General features: G+C 38.7%; 1 protein-coding gene across 2 annotated transcripts in view; it reads right to left on the reverse strand.

Moving 5' to 3' along the window:
* Positions 1-12086, reverse strand: part of plxna1b (plexin A1b) — a 253907-nt gene that overhangs the window by 56497 nt on the left and 185324 nt on the right. For both annotated transcript variants that reach the window (XR_007439320.1, XM_022675699.2), the window contains exons 10-12: positions 10396-10596; positions 2933-3029; positions 1120-1310 (exon numbers count right to left, since the gene is read on the reverse strand). Coding sequence is in view for 1 of the 2 variants with exons in the window: in XM_022675699.2 (XP_022531420.2) it covers positions 1120-1310; positions 2933-3029; positions 10396-10596 (489 nt within the window). In the remaining variant the exon portion in view is untranslated. The remainder of the gene's footprint in view (positions 1-1119; positions 1311-2932; positions 3030-10395; positions 10597-12086) is intronic.

The raw sequence follows: 12086 nt of genomic DNA on the forward strand, positions 1-12086 counted from the left end.
AAGAGAAAATATGCTCTGTTTGGTTATAAACACTCAGAGTTGAAACAGTTCCTTTGCTGCTCTGTTTGGCTTGTATCATTGCTAGGTTACCTGTCTGTGGTGGAGTAATACATGGAGATCTTCGGTTACAGTGCATTACCGGCTGATAATGTCACTCATTAAATGCCTCTCAGCCAATTACACTGCAGGGTCAGAAATAACTGTGCTATAATTAGGAATATACTACTGCAATAAAATAAATGCTAAATGTTTATTAAGTTCAGTTTAAAATATAATCGTATTTTTCACACTATAAGGTGCACAAGATTATAAGGCGCACTATCAATAAACATCTATTTTCTGGTCTATTTTCATACATAAGGCGCACTGGATTATAAGACACTATTATGCGACACTAGTAAGGAACAGGGGTGTCGCCACGTTTCTTTCTAAATCAGCAGGTCTCGCCGCTGGGTGTGGAGACCTGTAAAGCTTAGCTAAATTAAGGAGAAAAAAATCAAACGACTGCTGGATGTTAATCTACACAGATTTCTCTGCTAAAAACTGTTTATTTAGGTAAATAAAGTACTTCCGTTTATTTACAGTAAGCTTAGATTTCCCGATTTTACACTAAGGCATTAGCATTAGCAGCTAACCGCTAGCGGCTAAGGATGCCCCACAGCGCTACACTGAGGAACCCTGAGAATTCCAGTAAGCCAGGGTGATATTAGCTAACTGCTACAGACAGATATACTCACCTCACAATATCTGTTACTTTCTTCCATGCTTTATTTTATTTTTATTTTTTTTATTTGTCCCTGAATATTTAAAAAGAAGATGTTGGGTCAATTGGTATAGAATGTTGCTTCTTCATGTCATAATTAATTTGCAAACAGTTGATAATCTTAAAACTATTTTGTCGCTTGTCACTCTGTAGCTGTGCAGCTTGCCTCTTGTCGCTAAACTGTACTTTCATTGGAAACGACTGGTCACTTATCGCTCTGCTTGTCTGTTGCCTGCTAAAATTGTGTGAAATTGCCAGAATTTTGAGCCTTACTGTGAACCATACACAGTCAGTATTCTTTGAAATCTTGTTCTGATGGTAAAGGCATATGTAAATGTACATTAGTACGCACTCACCTTGATAATGCGAGGGTGTGTACAGCGGCTGTTTCCAGCTGTGGCGTGCATCCAGGTGTGCTCAGGCGCAGCGCACTCCTGCCGGAGTGAACACTTCTTTTCCTGCACACACCAGCCGCACTCGAAGCGCGGGTCAGCCTTCAGACACATGCCACAGCTTTCCCTCAGAGCATAGCACTTGTACAGGTGAGCTGCACACAGAGAGAGACAGACACACACACACACAGGGGGAGACACACACACAACAGCAGCAATTAGCTTCAGTGTCTGATATGGCCTATGGCATTCACAGGACTATTGTGCATTATGAACACAGCAGCTGTGCTAAACAGGTAGCCAGTTTTATTCAGGCGTTTTATTTGCTTTTTACTTGAGTGAGGGCTGAAAGCACTGCCAGAGCACCTTTTTAGTGGATGGACTGCTGTATAATATTTTATTTTCTATGGGCTGCCAAGTTACCGTTCATAATGCATGAGTAGCCACATAAATGTGTTCTAAATTGTACCTGTTTGCCAAGTTACTATTGAATCTTTTACACTGTGAGGGTTGTCAAGTTGTATTTTAACATGTATAGGGCGCAATATTACATTTTATATTGTATAGGTTGCCATATTACATTTTACATTGTATAGCTTTTCATGCTTAATGTTTGCTCTATGTTATATTATATATTACATAAAATAAATTATTCAGATTTTATCATGGGAAGATGCATTTTTCTCTCTGCCTGACATTTACACATGTGTAATTACATAACTTGTACGAATGTAATTGATCTATAACAATATGTACCTCACAAGTACTTACACTGTTATTACATGGTTGTTAATGTGCAACTACATAGTTATTATAGTGACTTATTTAAAGTGGAGCCTACATTGTATTGGTTGCCATATTACAACTTATACTAAATGGCTTTTCATGATACATCTTACTTTGCACAGCTTGCAATGCACATGTTACATTGCAAGGGTTGCCATGTTACATTTTATACTGCATTGGTTGCCATATTACAATTAATATGATATGGGTTGCCACGTTACAATTTATATTATATAGCTTGCCATGATACAATTTATATTTCGGGGGTTGCCATGTTGCACTTTATACTGTATGGCTTGTCATGTTACATTCTGTACAGTATGGGTTGCAATATTGCACTTTATACTGTATGGCTTGTCATGTTACATTCTATACAGTATGGGTTGCAATATTGCACTTTATACTGTATGGGTTGCCATGTTGCACTTTATACTGTATGGGTTGCCATTTTGCACTCTATACTGTATGGGTTGCCATGTTGCACTTTATACTGTATGGGTTGCCATGCTGCACTCTATACTGTATGGGTTGCCATGTTGTACTCTATACTGTATGATTTGTCATGTTGCACTCTGTACTGTATGGGTTGCCATGTTGCACTCTATACTGTATGGGTTGCCATGTTGCACTTTGTACTGTTTGGGTTGCCATGTTGCACTCTATATTGCATGGGTTGCCATGTTGCACTTTATGCTGTATGGCTTGACATGTTACATTCTATACAGTATGGGTTGCAATATTGCACTTTATACTGTATGGGTTGCCATGTTGCACTTCGCATTGTATGACATCCATGTTATGCTTTATACTGTAATGGTTGCCTTCCTACTTTTTGTATGGGTTGCCATGTATGCATTGATTGCGATTATGCCTTTTAAATGACAGAAGCTGCCAAAAAACAACTGGAATAAAACTGACTGAAATACAGTGTTTTTAATACTGTAGATGTTACAAAGTTATAAAATATAAATATTTTGGGTAAACCAGTTACCTTTTATATTGTATGGGTTGTCGATAACAAAGTTTCCATTCCACACCACAGAGAGATCCACTGGCAGATCACTGATGTCGTTTCCATCGTAATTATACTGTTAAAAAAAAACACAAAATCCACATTAAAACACATTAGTCACTGTTATATCATGTAATTATGATCAAAGCAAAAAGGACCCCTTGCAGAGGAGTCCTGCTGTCTGAAACTCAAAAGCACATCAAGCAGAGCCGCTAAAGCATTCAATCAAGATTAGCTTGTCTGGCCCTTCATGGGTGTGCTGGAATGCTAGTGCACAGACTAGTGCTAGTGCACAGACCTGCTTATGTTTGGTGCTACGCGCTCTGGTTCAGGGGGGTGTGTCTTCGGTTTGCACCACTCTGCCTGTTATTTTAGTGCATTATTAATAAGATATCATTTATTTAACGGAGTAGCTAGACCAGGCAGCTTTATCATGCACTGCAGCAGCTAAGAACTGCTTTAAATCCTCCAATAGATAGATCAGATTTTCCTGCTCTTATCAGAACCTGCTCAGTTCAGGAAGCAGTGAGGACAGGAGGAAGCTTACACACACACTCAGAGGAGGTGAGACACTGTACGCAGGGACAGAGTGTAAAGGGTTGTTCATACCGTCCCCCAGAAGACACGCTACAACCTCTGCTTGTTCAGAAACCCCTCCTCCCCTCTTTATCCTCATCCTCCTCTCTCATATCTCACTCCTCTCCTTCACCCACTCGCTCTTATTAAAATTTAAACACTGCTCCTCTCACACCCAGTTAGAGGTGTGTTCCCAGCATTCATCCTTTATTCATTGATTGTTCTTTTCCAATAACACCATGACACAACAGGGGATTGTGTATATATGTGTGTGTGTGTGTGTGTGAGAGAGAGAGAGAGAGAGAGAGAGAGAGAGAAAGAGAGAGAGAAAGAAATAAATGATGCAATGATGACCAAAGGTTCCTGATCACTAAATAACATTTACACTTATGTTTATACTCTGATCCAACTCATCCGAGGTGCATTATCTACATATGCCGATTGATTTTAACAATTTAACGAAAGATTATTAAAAGATAAGAGAAAACAAAGTTCTTTTAAACCATAAGAATTAACTAAAAGAATGACTTTGTTGACTCCTTCCCATTTGACCCTTATTTTAACTTCACAAACAAACAGACAAAAAAAAATCTATTTAAAATCTGATTTGGATGAAAGTTTTTCAGGTTTTGGATGTCTTAATACTCATCCACACATATGGCTGCACAAATCAACTAAATCTATATCTCTTCCACAAACTATTTCCAAAAAGTATTTTAAATTATGATTTTGGTTACATTTTACTTGCAAGGTCCATTAAAGATGCTTTATAAAAAGCTACACTAACAGATTTTCAAGATGAATGTACATGATTCGCTATTAAATGCAAACCTAAATCTAACCCTATACCTTAACCTTACGCCTTAAGGGTTAGGTCTAGTGTTTAAAGGTTTAAAGGGGACATCATATACCTCTCTTTACACAAGTTAAAATAGGTCAATAGGCTACAGAAAACATGGTAGTGAAGGTATTTGCACAAAATCACTGTTATGAGCTCTATTCTTGACAGTTTCAGTCCCTTTCAGAATGAGCCATTCAAGGGCTCTGTCACTTTTATGTAAATAAGACATTGATGGCCACACCATGTTTATGCTGAGCATTTAACATGCCTTAAATGTAAAGCAAGTTAGTGCTTAACCGCAATAAAAGCACAAAACTAATTCGCCTTCATCTGCTGACTTGCCACAGATCCCTCCCTCAGATAAAGTCTGCTGTGTACTGTCTAAGACTGATGGACAAAAGGGTGGATCTTCAACTGATCTTATTGGTGTGGTTCTGGTGGGGGTTGATGGGTGAGGGGTGATGCCAGGGTGGTTCTATGCTTGTTTTCTTTCCTATTGTGAGGTCACAATAAGGAAGCCTAACAAACGGCTCGGCTCATAGCAGCATAAGATTCCTGACAGCTAGCTAATTTTGTGAGCTCTACTGAAACATTTATAATAGTCTGAACAACAGTTAAAAATTTTCCTATTATATAATTGATTTAAAAATGTGAACAGTATTCAGTTAGTCTGTGACCCTAGTGACCCTGTGACTAAACTAGATATCTGATTGGTGTTTCAGTTTTAAAATAATCCAGAATCAGATATATGGCAGCAATGTAAAGACATCATTTGGACCATTTGTGTTACTTGTGAAAATCCCTGGCCTCAGGAAGAAGGTACGTTTTGAGATGGTGTGAAAAAAAGAGAACACCGCTCAACTCTAACTAAACATTCCAAGAAAGTTTATTTTACTACAGTTTATGCAGTAAATCACAATATCACCCATATAAACTACACAGACAATATAAACAGATTCATAACCAACTGTAGACTATTTATTAGAATCCTCTATTATTACAGAGTCCAAGTGTAACTGTGCAGATGGCCACAATCACCCCCTCCCCCCTCTCAGGGTATCAAAATCTGGTGTCTGCTAATGTACAAGTCTGTGTGAACTAAGTTTGGGTGTACACACACACACACACACTCACACACACACACACACACACACACACACACACACACACACACACCTACAAAAAGCCAGTGACAGCATGAAAAGGCAAATAAATAAGGAGGATAAAGATTAATGAAGCTTGGAGAGAAGAGGAGGGCACTCCAGAGTCATCCCTCTCTCCCTCTCTCTCTCACAGAGCGATAGATCATGAAGAAACAGAGTGGGAGAGAGCAACGAGGACGTGTGAAGTACGAGAAAGAGAGAGAGAGAGAGAGAGAGAGACGAAGAGAAAGGAGGAAAGAAAAAAAGAGCTAGGGGAGGTGGGTGGAATGCTCTCCGCAAGGGTCATACTCTGATAATTAGTCATTTTGAAAGAAGACCTGCATGAAGAACTAAAAATACACTTAGCTCAGTACGCAAGCTTTCCTGTAGAGAGATCTCCCCCTCTCAGACACACACACACACACACACACACAAAGAAATTCCATGAGTATGCTGAACACATCCAACACACACACCCCCCGCACCCAACAATTACTGCTTTGCACGCGTTTTACACACATGCGCCAATTTTTCATTTGGGGCGAGGCATGACCCCCTGCTTCTGAGAATTCACTTCACTAAGCCCGGCCTTGTCTAATTGCGTCCTCATATGCATAAGGTACTACATCTACCCTGTAAAGCTATAGTCAGCTGTACACTAGGGTGTTTGAGAAATAGTGCTTGAATGTACAAATAGGGGTTAACCATTAAAAGCTCAGAGAAATCACATTGATTTGATTCTGGGTGTTATGATTTTTGCTAAGTGGATGGTTGGTTGTTGGTATGGTATCCTATTGGGTGGCTGTGGTGTTGTTAAGTGGATGGTATATAGGTGTAATTGTGTTGCCAATTGGTTGTTATAGTGATGATCGAGAGAATTTACTTCAATAAGACCGGCCTTGTCTAATTGCACCTTCATATCGTCGCTGACCAATGAAAAATCTCCCCATTTTTGTCTCAACGTTTCTTGATGAACGAACCAATAGAAATCTTTCAAAATGGCCTGAAATAAATTGTTTTACATTGACTTCTATTGAAAGTTTTTTTTTTCTCTCCTGTAAAGTTGGTGTTTAGAAGATACTTGTTTTTCATTTGACAGTGACAATATGTATAAGATACTATAATTACCCTGATTATTCAGATTTTTGTTGACCATTTCTGTATTATAAACATGTAATAACATAATAATACAAGTAAGGAATTCACTGTATTAATGAAAATAAGGAAAAAAACATGCCAAACAAAGATGATGATTTAATTACTAAGAAAAAAAAGCACAACAATAACTTCCCATCAAATTCCAATCACAGCATCTCCTCTACATAGAAACACCAATAAAAGTTTAGAAGCCACATACACACTAAGAGAATAATTCACTATTCACACACTAAAGAAAGGCTGTTGAACTTTAGTTACCACTTTGAGGTAATTTCATTTTTTTCTGTTTTTACATGATCACTAAGCTGAAACAGTTTTGGCTAGGTAGTATGTAGTGTGGATGCTATGGTGTTGCTAAAGAATAGCTAGGTGTTGGTTTTGTTGTTGAAGGTTGCTATAATGGGTGCTATTCTGTTGTTAGGTGGTTGCTAAGGTATGTCCGGTGTTTACGTATGTGTTATGTGGCTGATATGGCATAAAAGGTGGCTAAAGCATTGGAAATGTTTGCTATAATGGGTGCTGTAGTGTTGTAAGGTAGTTTTGCTAAAGTATCCCAGGTGGTAACTATGATTGTTACTAGGTGGTTGGTATGAGTGTTGGTAAGTGGTTGCTATGCTATTATATCGTTGGATGTTTGCATTGACATCACCAAACGACTGATTGCTGCGGTATCTCATCTGATTGGTTACTTACATGATGCTACTGTATTTGAATCAATGTGACAAAAAAAACGCACAAAACATCTTTTGCACCCCATTCTTTACTATAAGGGAAAACATCTAAAATCCAAAATAATCTGTTGCTAAGTGGGAACTGTGCATCCAATCATAAAGGCTGAATCACAGAAGCTTTGCAGCATTGTGCAGCTGTAATTACTGTGATAAACACTGACTTTTAAGGGTTAACCTCGCCCTGGAGTAAAAGGCAGGACAGAAATAGTGGGGGAGAGAAAGTGCCTGCTGGAGTTGATAAGGCCCCAGTGGTGTAGAGAGAGAGAGACACACACACACATACATACACTCACACACACACACATATACACATACACACAATAATACACAGAATAGTGTTCATACACATACTGAGAAAAAGAGAATGAGAAAGTGAGGGGAAGGAAGCAAGGGGAAATCATTAAAGATGCTCACGCAGCACCTCTGTTAGCCTCCGTTCTAAATCCCTCCATCTCTATCCCTCACTCACGAGCCCCTGAAACCCCTCCGTTCCTGTTGATGGACAGATGGCGAGCGTGAGCATATCTGCTTTCAGCACGCCGCGCTCCTCCATTCACTTCCATTATAGTACAGGATCCTTTTTCTCATCCACTGCTTCAGTTTCATCCTTTCATGAGCTCTTTCCTCTCGCCTCCCTTCCTCTCCTCTGGCCTCCCCCTCCCTTCTTTAGCTCTCCCTCTCTTTCTCTCATCCTTTCCCTGTGCCAGAATCCCCCCACCTCCCCCTTTCTCTCTCTCTCTCTCTCTCTCTCTCTGTAATTCATCATCGTTTTTCTCCGTGTCTCATCTAATTGGTTCTCATCAGGGACCTCTACTCCTCCCTATGATATACACACACGCACACAGCTGCCCAGGTGGACAGCAGAATTCTGGATTTCCTCCCTCTCGTCCTTTTCTGCTCTCTCTCTCTCTCGGCCAATTTCGCTCTTCCTATCTTCAAATAGACTGCAGAAAGGTGATGGAGCGAGCACACTTCTCTATCTCTGTACGGTGACAGTGCGGAGGCAGCAGCAGCATTCTTATCACACTTTCCTTATCCCTGTCCCAGTAAGCTCTGAGCACAGCACTACATTTCCCATAAGCCCCATGTCCCTCAACTGCTGGCTCGAGTTATCTGCAGCTGTATTCCCCCACTGTTTACTCATTCTCATTTGTCTATTATCATTCTGCTCCACAATTAGACTACATTTCCCATAAGCACTAAGCTGACGACGGCCCGCTCTCTTCCTGGCTGATCCTTCCAGCTGCATTCACTCAGCTGAGCTCCATCCAAACAGGCATGGCTTTTCCCATGCACCCTTGCTTCTCCCTGCACACTAACTCATTATTACAAGGCTGAAGCGTGTCAGAGCGGACACAAAGCAGATGCCACGAGCCACAGGAGACAGGGAGGAGGGCGGGGGGAAAAGCGTGAATGTTGTAAGGGGCCATTTTTTTTGGTCATTCACGACCAGAAGGTGCAAAGTTCACAATCTGAGTGAAATCGGGAGAACCAAGCCAGCCGGGCAGCTGATTTCAACTCTAGACTAAAAACAAGTCTGTCTCTCTTACACACGCACACACCACATACATTAACATCTATAAAGTCTATTACTGGCATGTAGGTGTGCATAGATATAAAATATATAGATATATAATTAGAATAACACATTCTTAACTTATATAAATGTATAAAATGCTTTAAAGCCATTTTAAAATATCATGTAAAAGTACATGCTTACATGGTTTTAAGGCGAGATAAAGACCACCAAATAGTTTCTTTATTTATTCATTTATTTTAAAAGAACAGATGGCTTGCTGTAGTACAGCTTATTTAGATATACAGATATATAAATTTAACATTGTCTGTTTGCACCGGATTTACAGGTATGCACTGAAATTTGGCAACTGAAATGGTTTGGTCTAAAATGGAAAAAAGAAAGTTACTGAACAAATGTAGTTTTTTATGATCTGATCATATACCAAATTTTACTTATATGATCTTTTATTTTAAGTAATATTGTGATTTGTTTGGTATTTTCAAAATGTTATGTATTTAATAAATACCATGACATTGTTGTATTGCTATACATTATTCTTTAATAAAGTAATAAAACACACACTTACACTGTTTTATTTATGCAATGGTAAAAAGGTGACAAATATTTTTATTTTGGGTTATCCCGAATAACTACACAGTTAAACTTATATAATAAATGAATAAAATATACACAGTCTACTTATAATAAATTGGGATCTAATCAGCCACTAAATATATAGACCAATTACAAACAGGTCTTTGCTTAAACTGAGTTCAAAGTCAGAGTCAATATACCAACTGACTCACACTAATGGGATCCTTGCTAATAAAATCATAATGAACAATATCAAGATCAGCTAAATGAGATCATTTTTGTCCATATATTATAAAATATACATGTTAAATATGTAATTATTATGGCAGGCCTATGTGTCAGTGCAGTGTATTGTATATGAAAACACTAGCAAAAGCACTGTAACACAAAAAATGCCCAAAAAATTTCAGCAAACCTACCTTTTGCTCTCTCGCTATCTCTCTCACACATGTACACAGTCTCATAAGACAAGGGCTTAACTGTGGATTAGCATTCTACTGATATACAATCATTCTGCACACACTCTTGAGTCTGCGCGCACACACTTTAAACACGAGCACATAACGGCACGCACCCACACAAGCATGCCGCATGCTGTTTGCTGGTAAATGCAAAAAGCAGGCATGCAAGAGAGCGTGCGTGTGTGTGTGTGTGTGTGTGTATGTGTGTGTGTTTGTGTGGCTGTGCTCTGCTGAGCATGAAAATGTGAAGGAAGAAGGAGAACACATTGTATGGTAGGAAAGAGCTTCACTGCCTCCCTCTAGTACAGAGTATGATGGATGATGTGTCAGAAGTTTGAGTTTGTGCGTGTGTGTGTGTGTGTGTGTGTGTGTGTGTGTGTGTGTGTGTGTGTGTGCATGCGTGTGTATACGTATACTCACGGTGGTTTTCTGGCACTGGATGCTGGAGCTGTTGAAGCGCAGGGCTGTCACACTATGGGTCTCCCCCTGGATGTGGAAGATACACTCGTAGTTCCTCTGGCCGGACTGTGGCTGGGGAAGGTTCCGAGCTGCCAGAGTAATGGGCTTCGTCACACCGACAGGGATATAGATCTGAGTGGATGGAAGAATCTGAGGACAATCCTGAGAGAGAAAGAGAGAAAGAGAAAGAGAGAGATAAACAAATAGTAAACTAACAATAAAGATAGGTATTTAACTCCCCTATCACTAGTCTATGGACATTTCTGGAAGTACCAGTACTGGTGGCCCAAACAAGTTAACTGTCTATATTAAGCACCCATTCTACCTTTAGAAAAACACAGCTTGAAAATGATATTGAAGAAAATATTGGTACTGGTTTGTAACAGAGAGAATAGCCTGCCTGTTGTTCCCACTCCAATCCAGGAACACCAACAGCTGCACAACATAACTTTGGTGGAGCTGCACCAAAGACCTTTTGTAAGGTTGAGAACATAACTCTGCATAGTAGACTTGTATTTATGGTGTGGTGTTAAAAAAAGAACAACATTTCCAAACTGTAAGGACAGCCCTTGAACAAAAAGGAAGTCTAACTTCCTACTTTTGTAAGTATTACTAAAAAAGGAATTTCATTAGTTCTCTCTTAAAGTTCTATAGAATTCATGTTTGGTGGCTTGATGTAAAAATTGTTCATTTTTGGATTTTGGAAAGGGTTGCAATGCAAAAATAGTAATTTTATTTGCTCTCCAAAATGAGGAGTAAACCATTTAATCCATTTGATTTTGCTATTTATAAGTATATAATTGAGTAAAAGGAACATTGTCGTTTTGTTCTATACACTACAGACATTTCTCCCAAATTCCAAATAAAAATATTGTCATTAAGAGCATTTATTAGCAGAAAATGAAAAATGTAGAGCTTTCAGACCTCAAATAACGCAAAGAAAACAAGTTCTCTCTTTTTTTTTTTTTTTTTTACATTTTTAAGAGTTCCGAAATCAATATTTGATGGAATAACCCTGGTTTTTAATCAAAGCTTTATGCAACTTGGCATGTTCTCCTCCACCAGTCTTACACACTGCTTTTGGATAACTTTATGCCACTCCTGGTGCAAAAAAATAAGTAGTTCAGTTTGGTTTGATGGCTTGTGATCATCCATCTTCCTCTTGATTATATTCCAGAGTTTTTTTCAAATTTGGTAAAATCAAAGAAACTCATCATTTTTAAATGGGCTCTTCTTTTTTTCCACAGTTGTATATGGACAAATAAAAATCTATAAATAAATTGGCTATTTTGACCAGCTTGTATCTATATAACAAAGAGACTTTTATACATTGAAAAACAATGTTTTTGGACCAATTAACAAATTAACTCACACACTGAGAATCAATAAAGTGCTTCAATAACATCAAACCTCTATATGAGTTAATTCCCATTTTAAACATTGAATTATACACTTTTTTATGAGAAATTCTCTAACTTCAGTAGAAGCTGATTTTATGAAGTATAAAGTCACATTCTCCATCAGACCATCGTCACTTTTCTGTTTATTTTCACACAGAGCAAACATCATGCACACATGTTCTCTTGTCTGCGTGTTCAGAGCCAGTTTTGTCTTTATCTTTGAGGAGTAAAAATGGAGGCTATTCTTTCTCT

Source organism: Astyanax mexicanus, chromosome 5 (assembly GCF_023375975.1).
Source record: "Astyanax mexicanus isolate ESR-SI-001 chromosome 5, AstMex3_surface, whole genome shotgun sequence".
In the NCBI taxonomy this organism is placed as follows: domain Eukaryota; kingdom Metazoa; phylum Chordata; class Actinopteri; order Characiformes; family Acestrorhamphidae; genus Astyanax; species Astyanax mexicanus.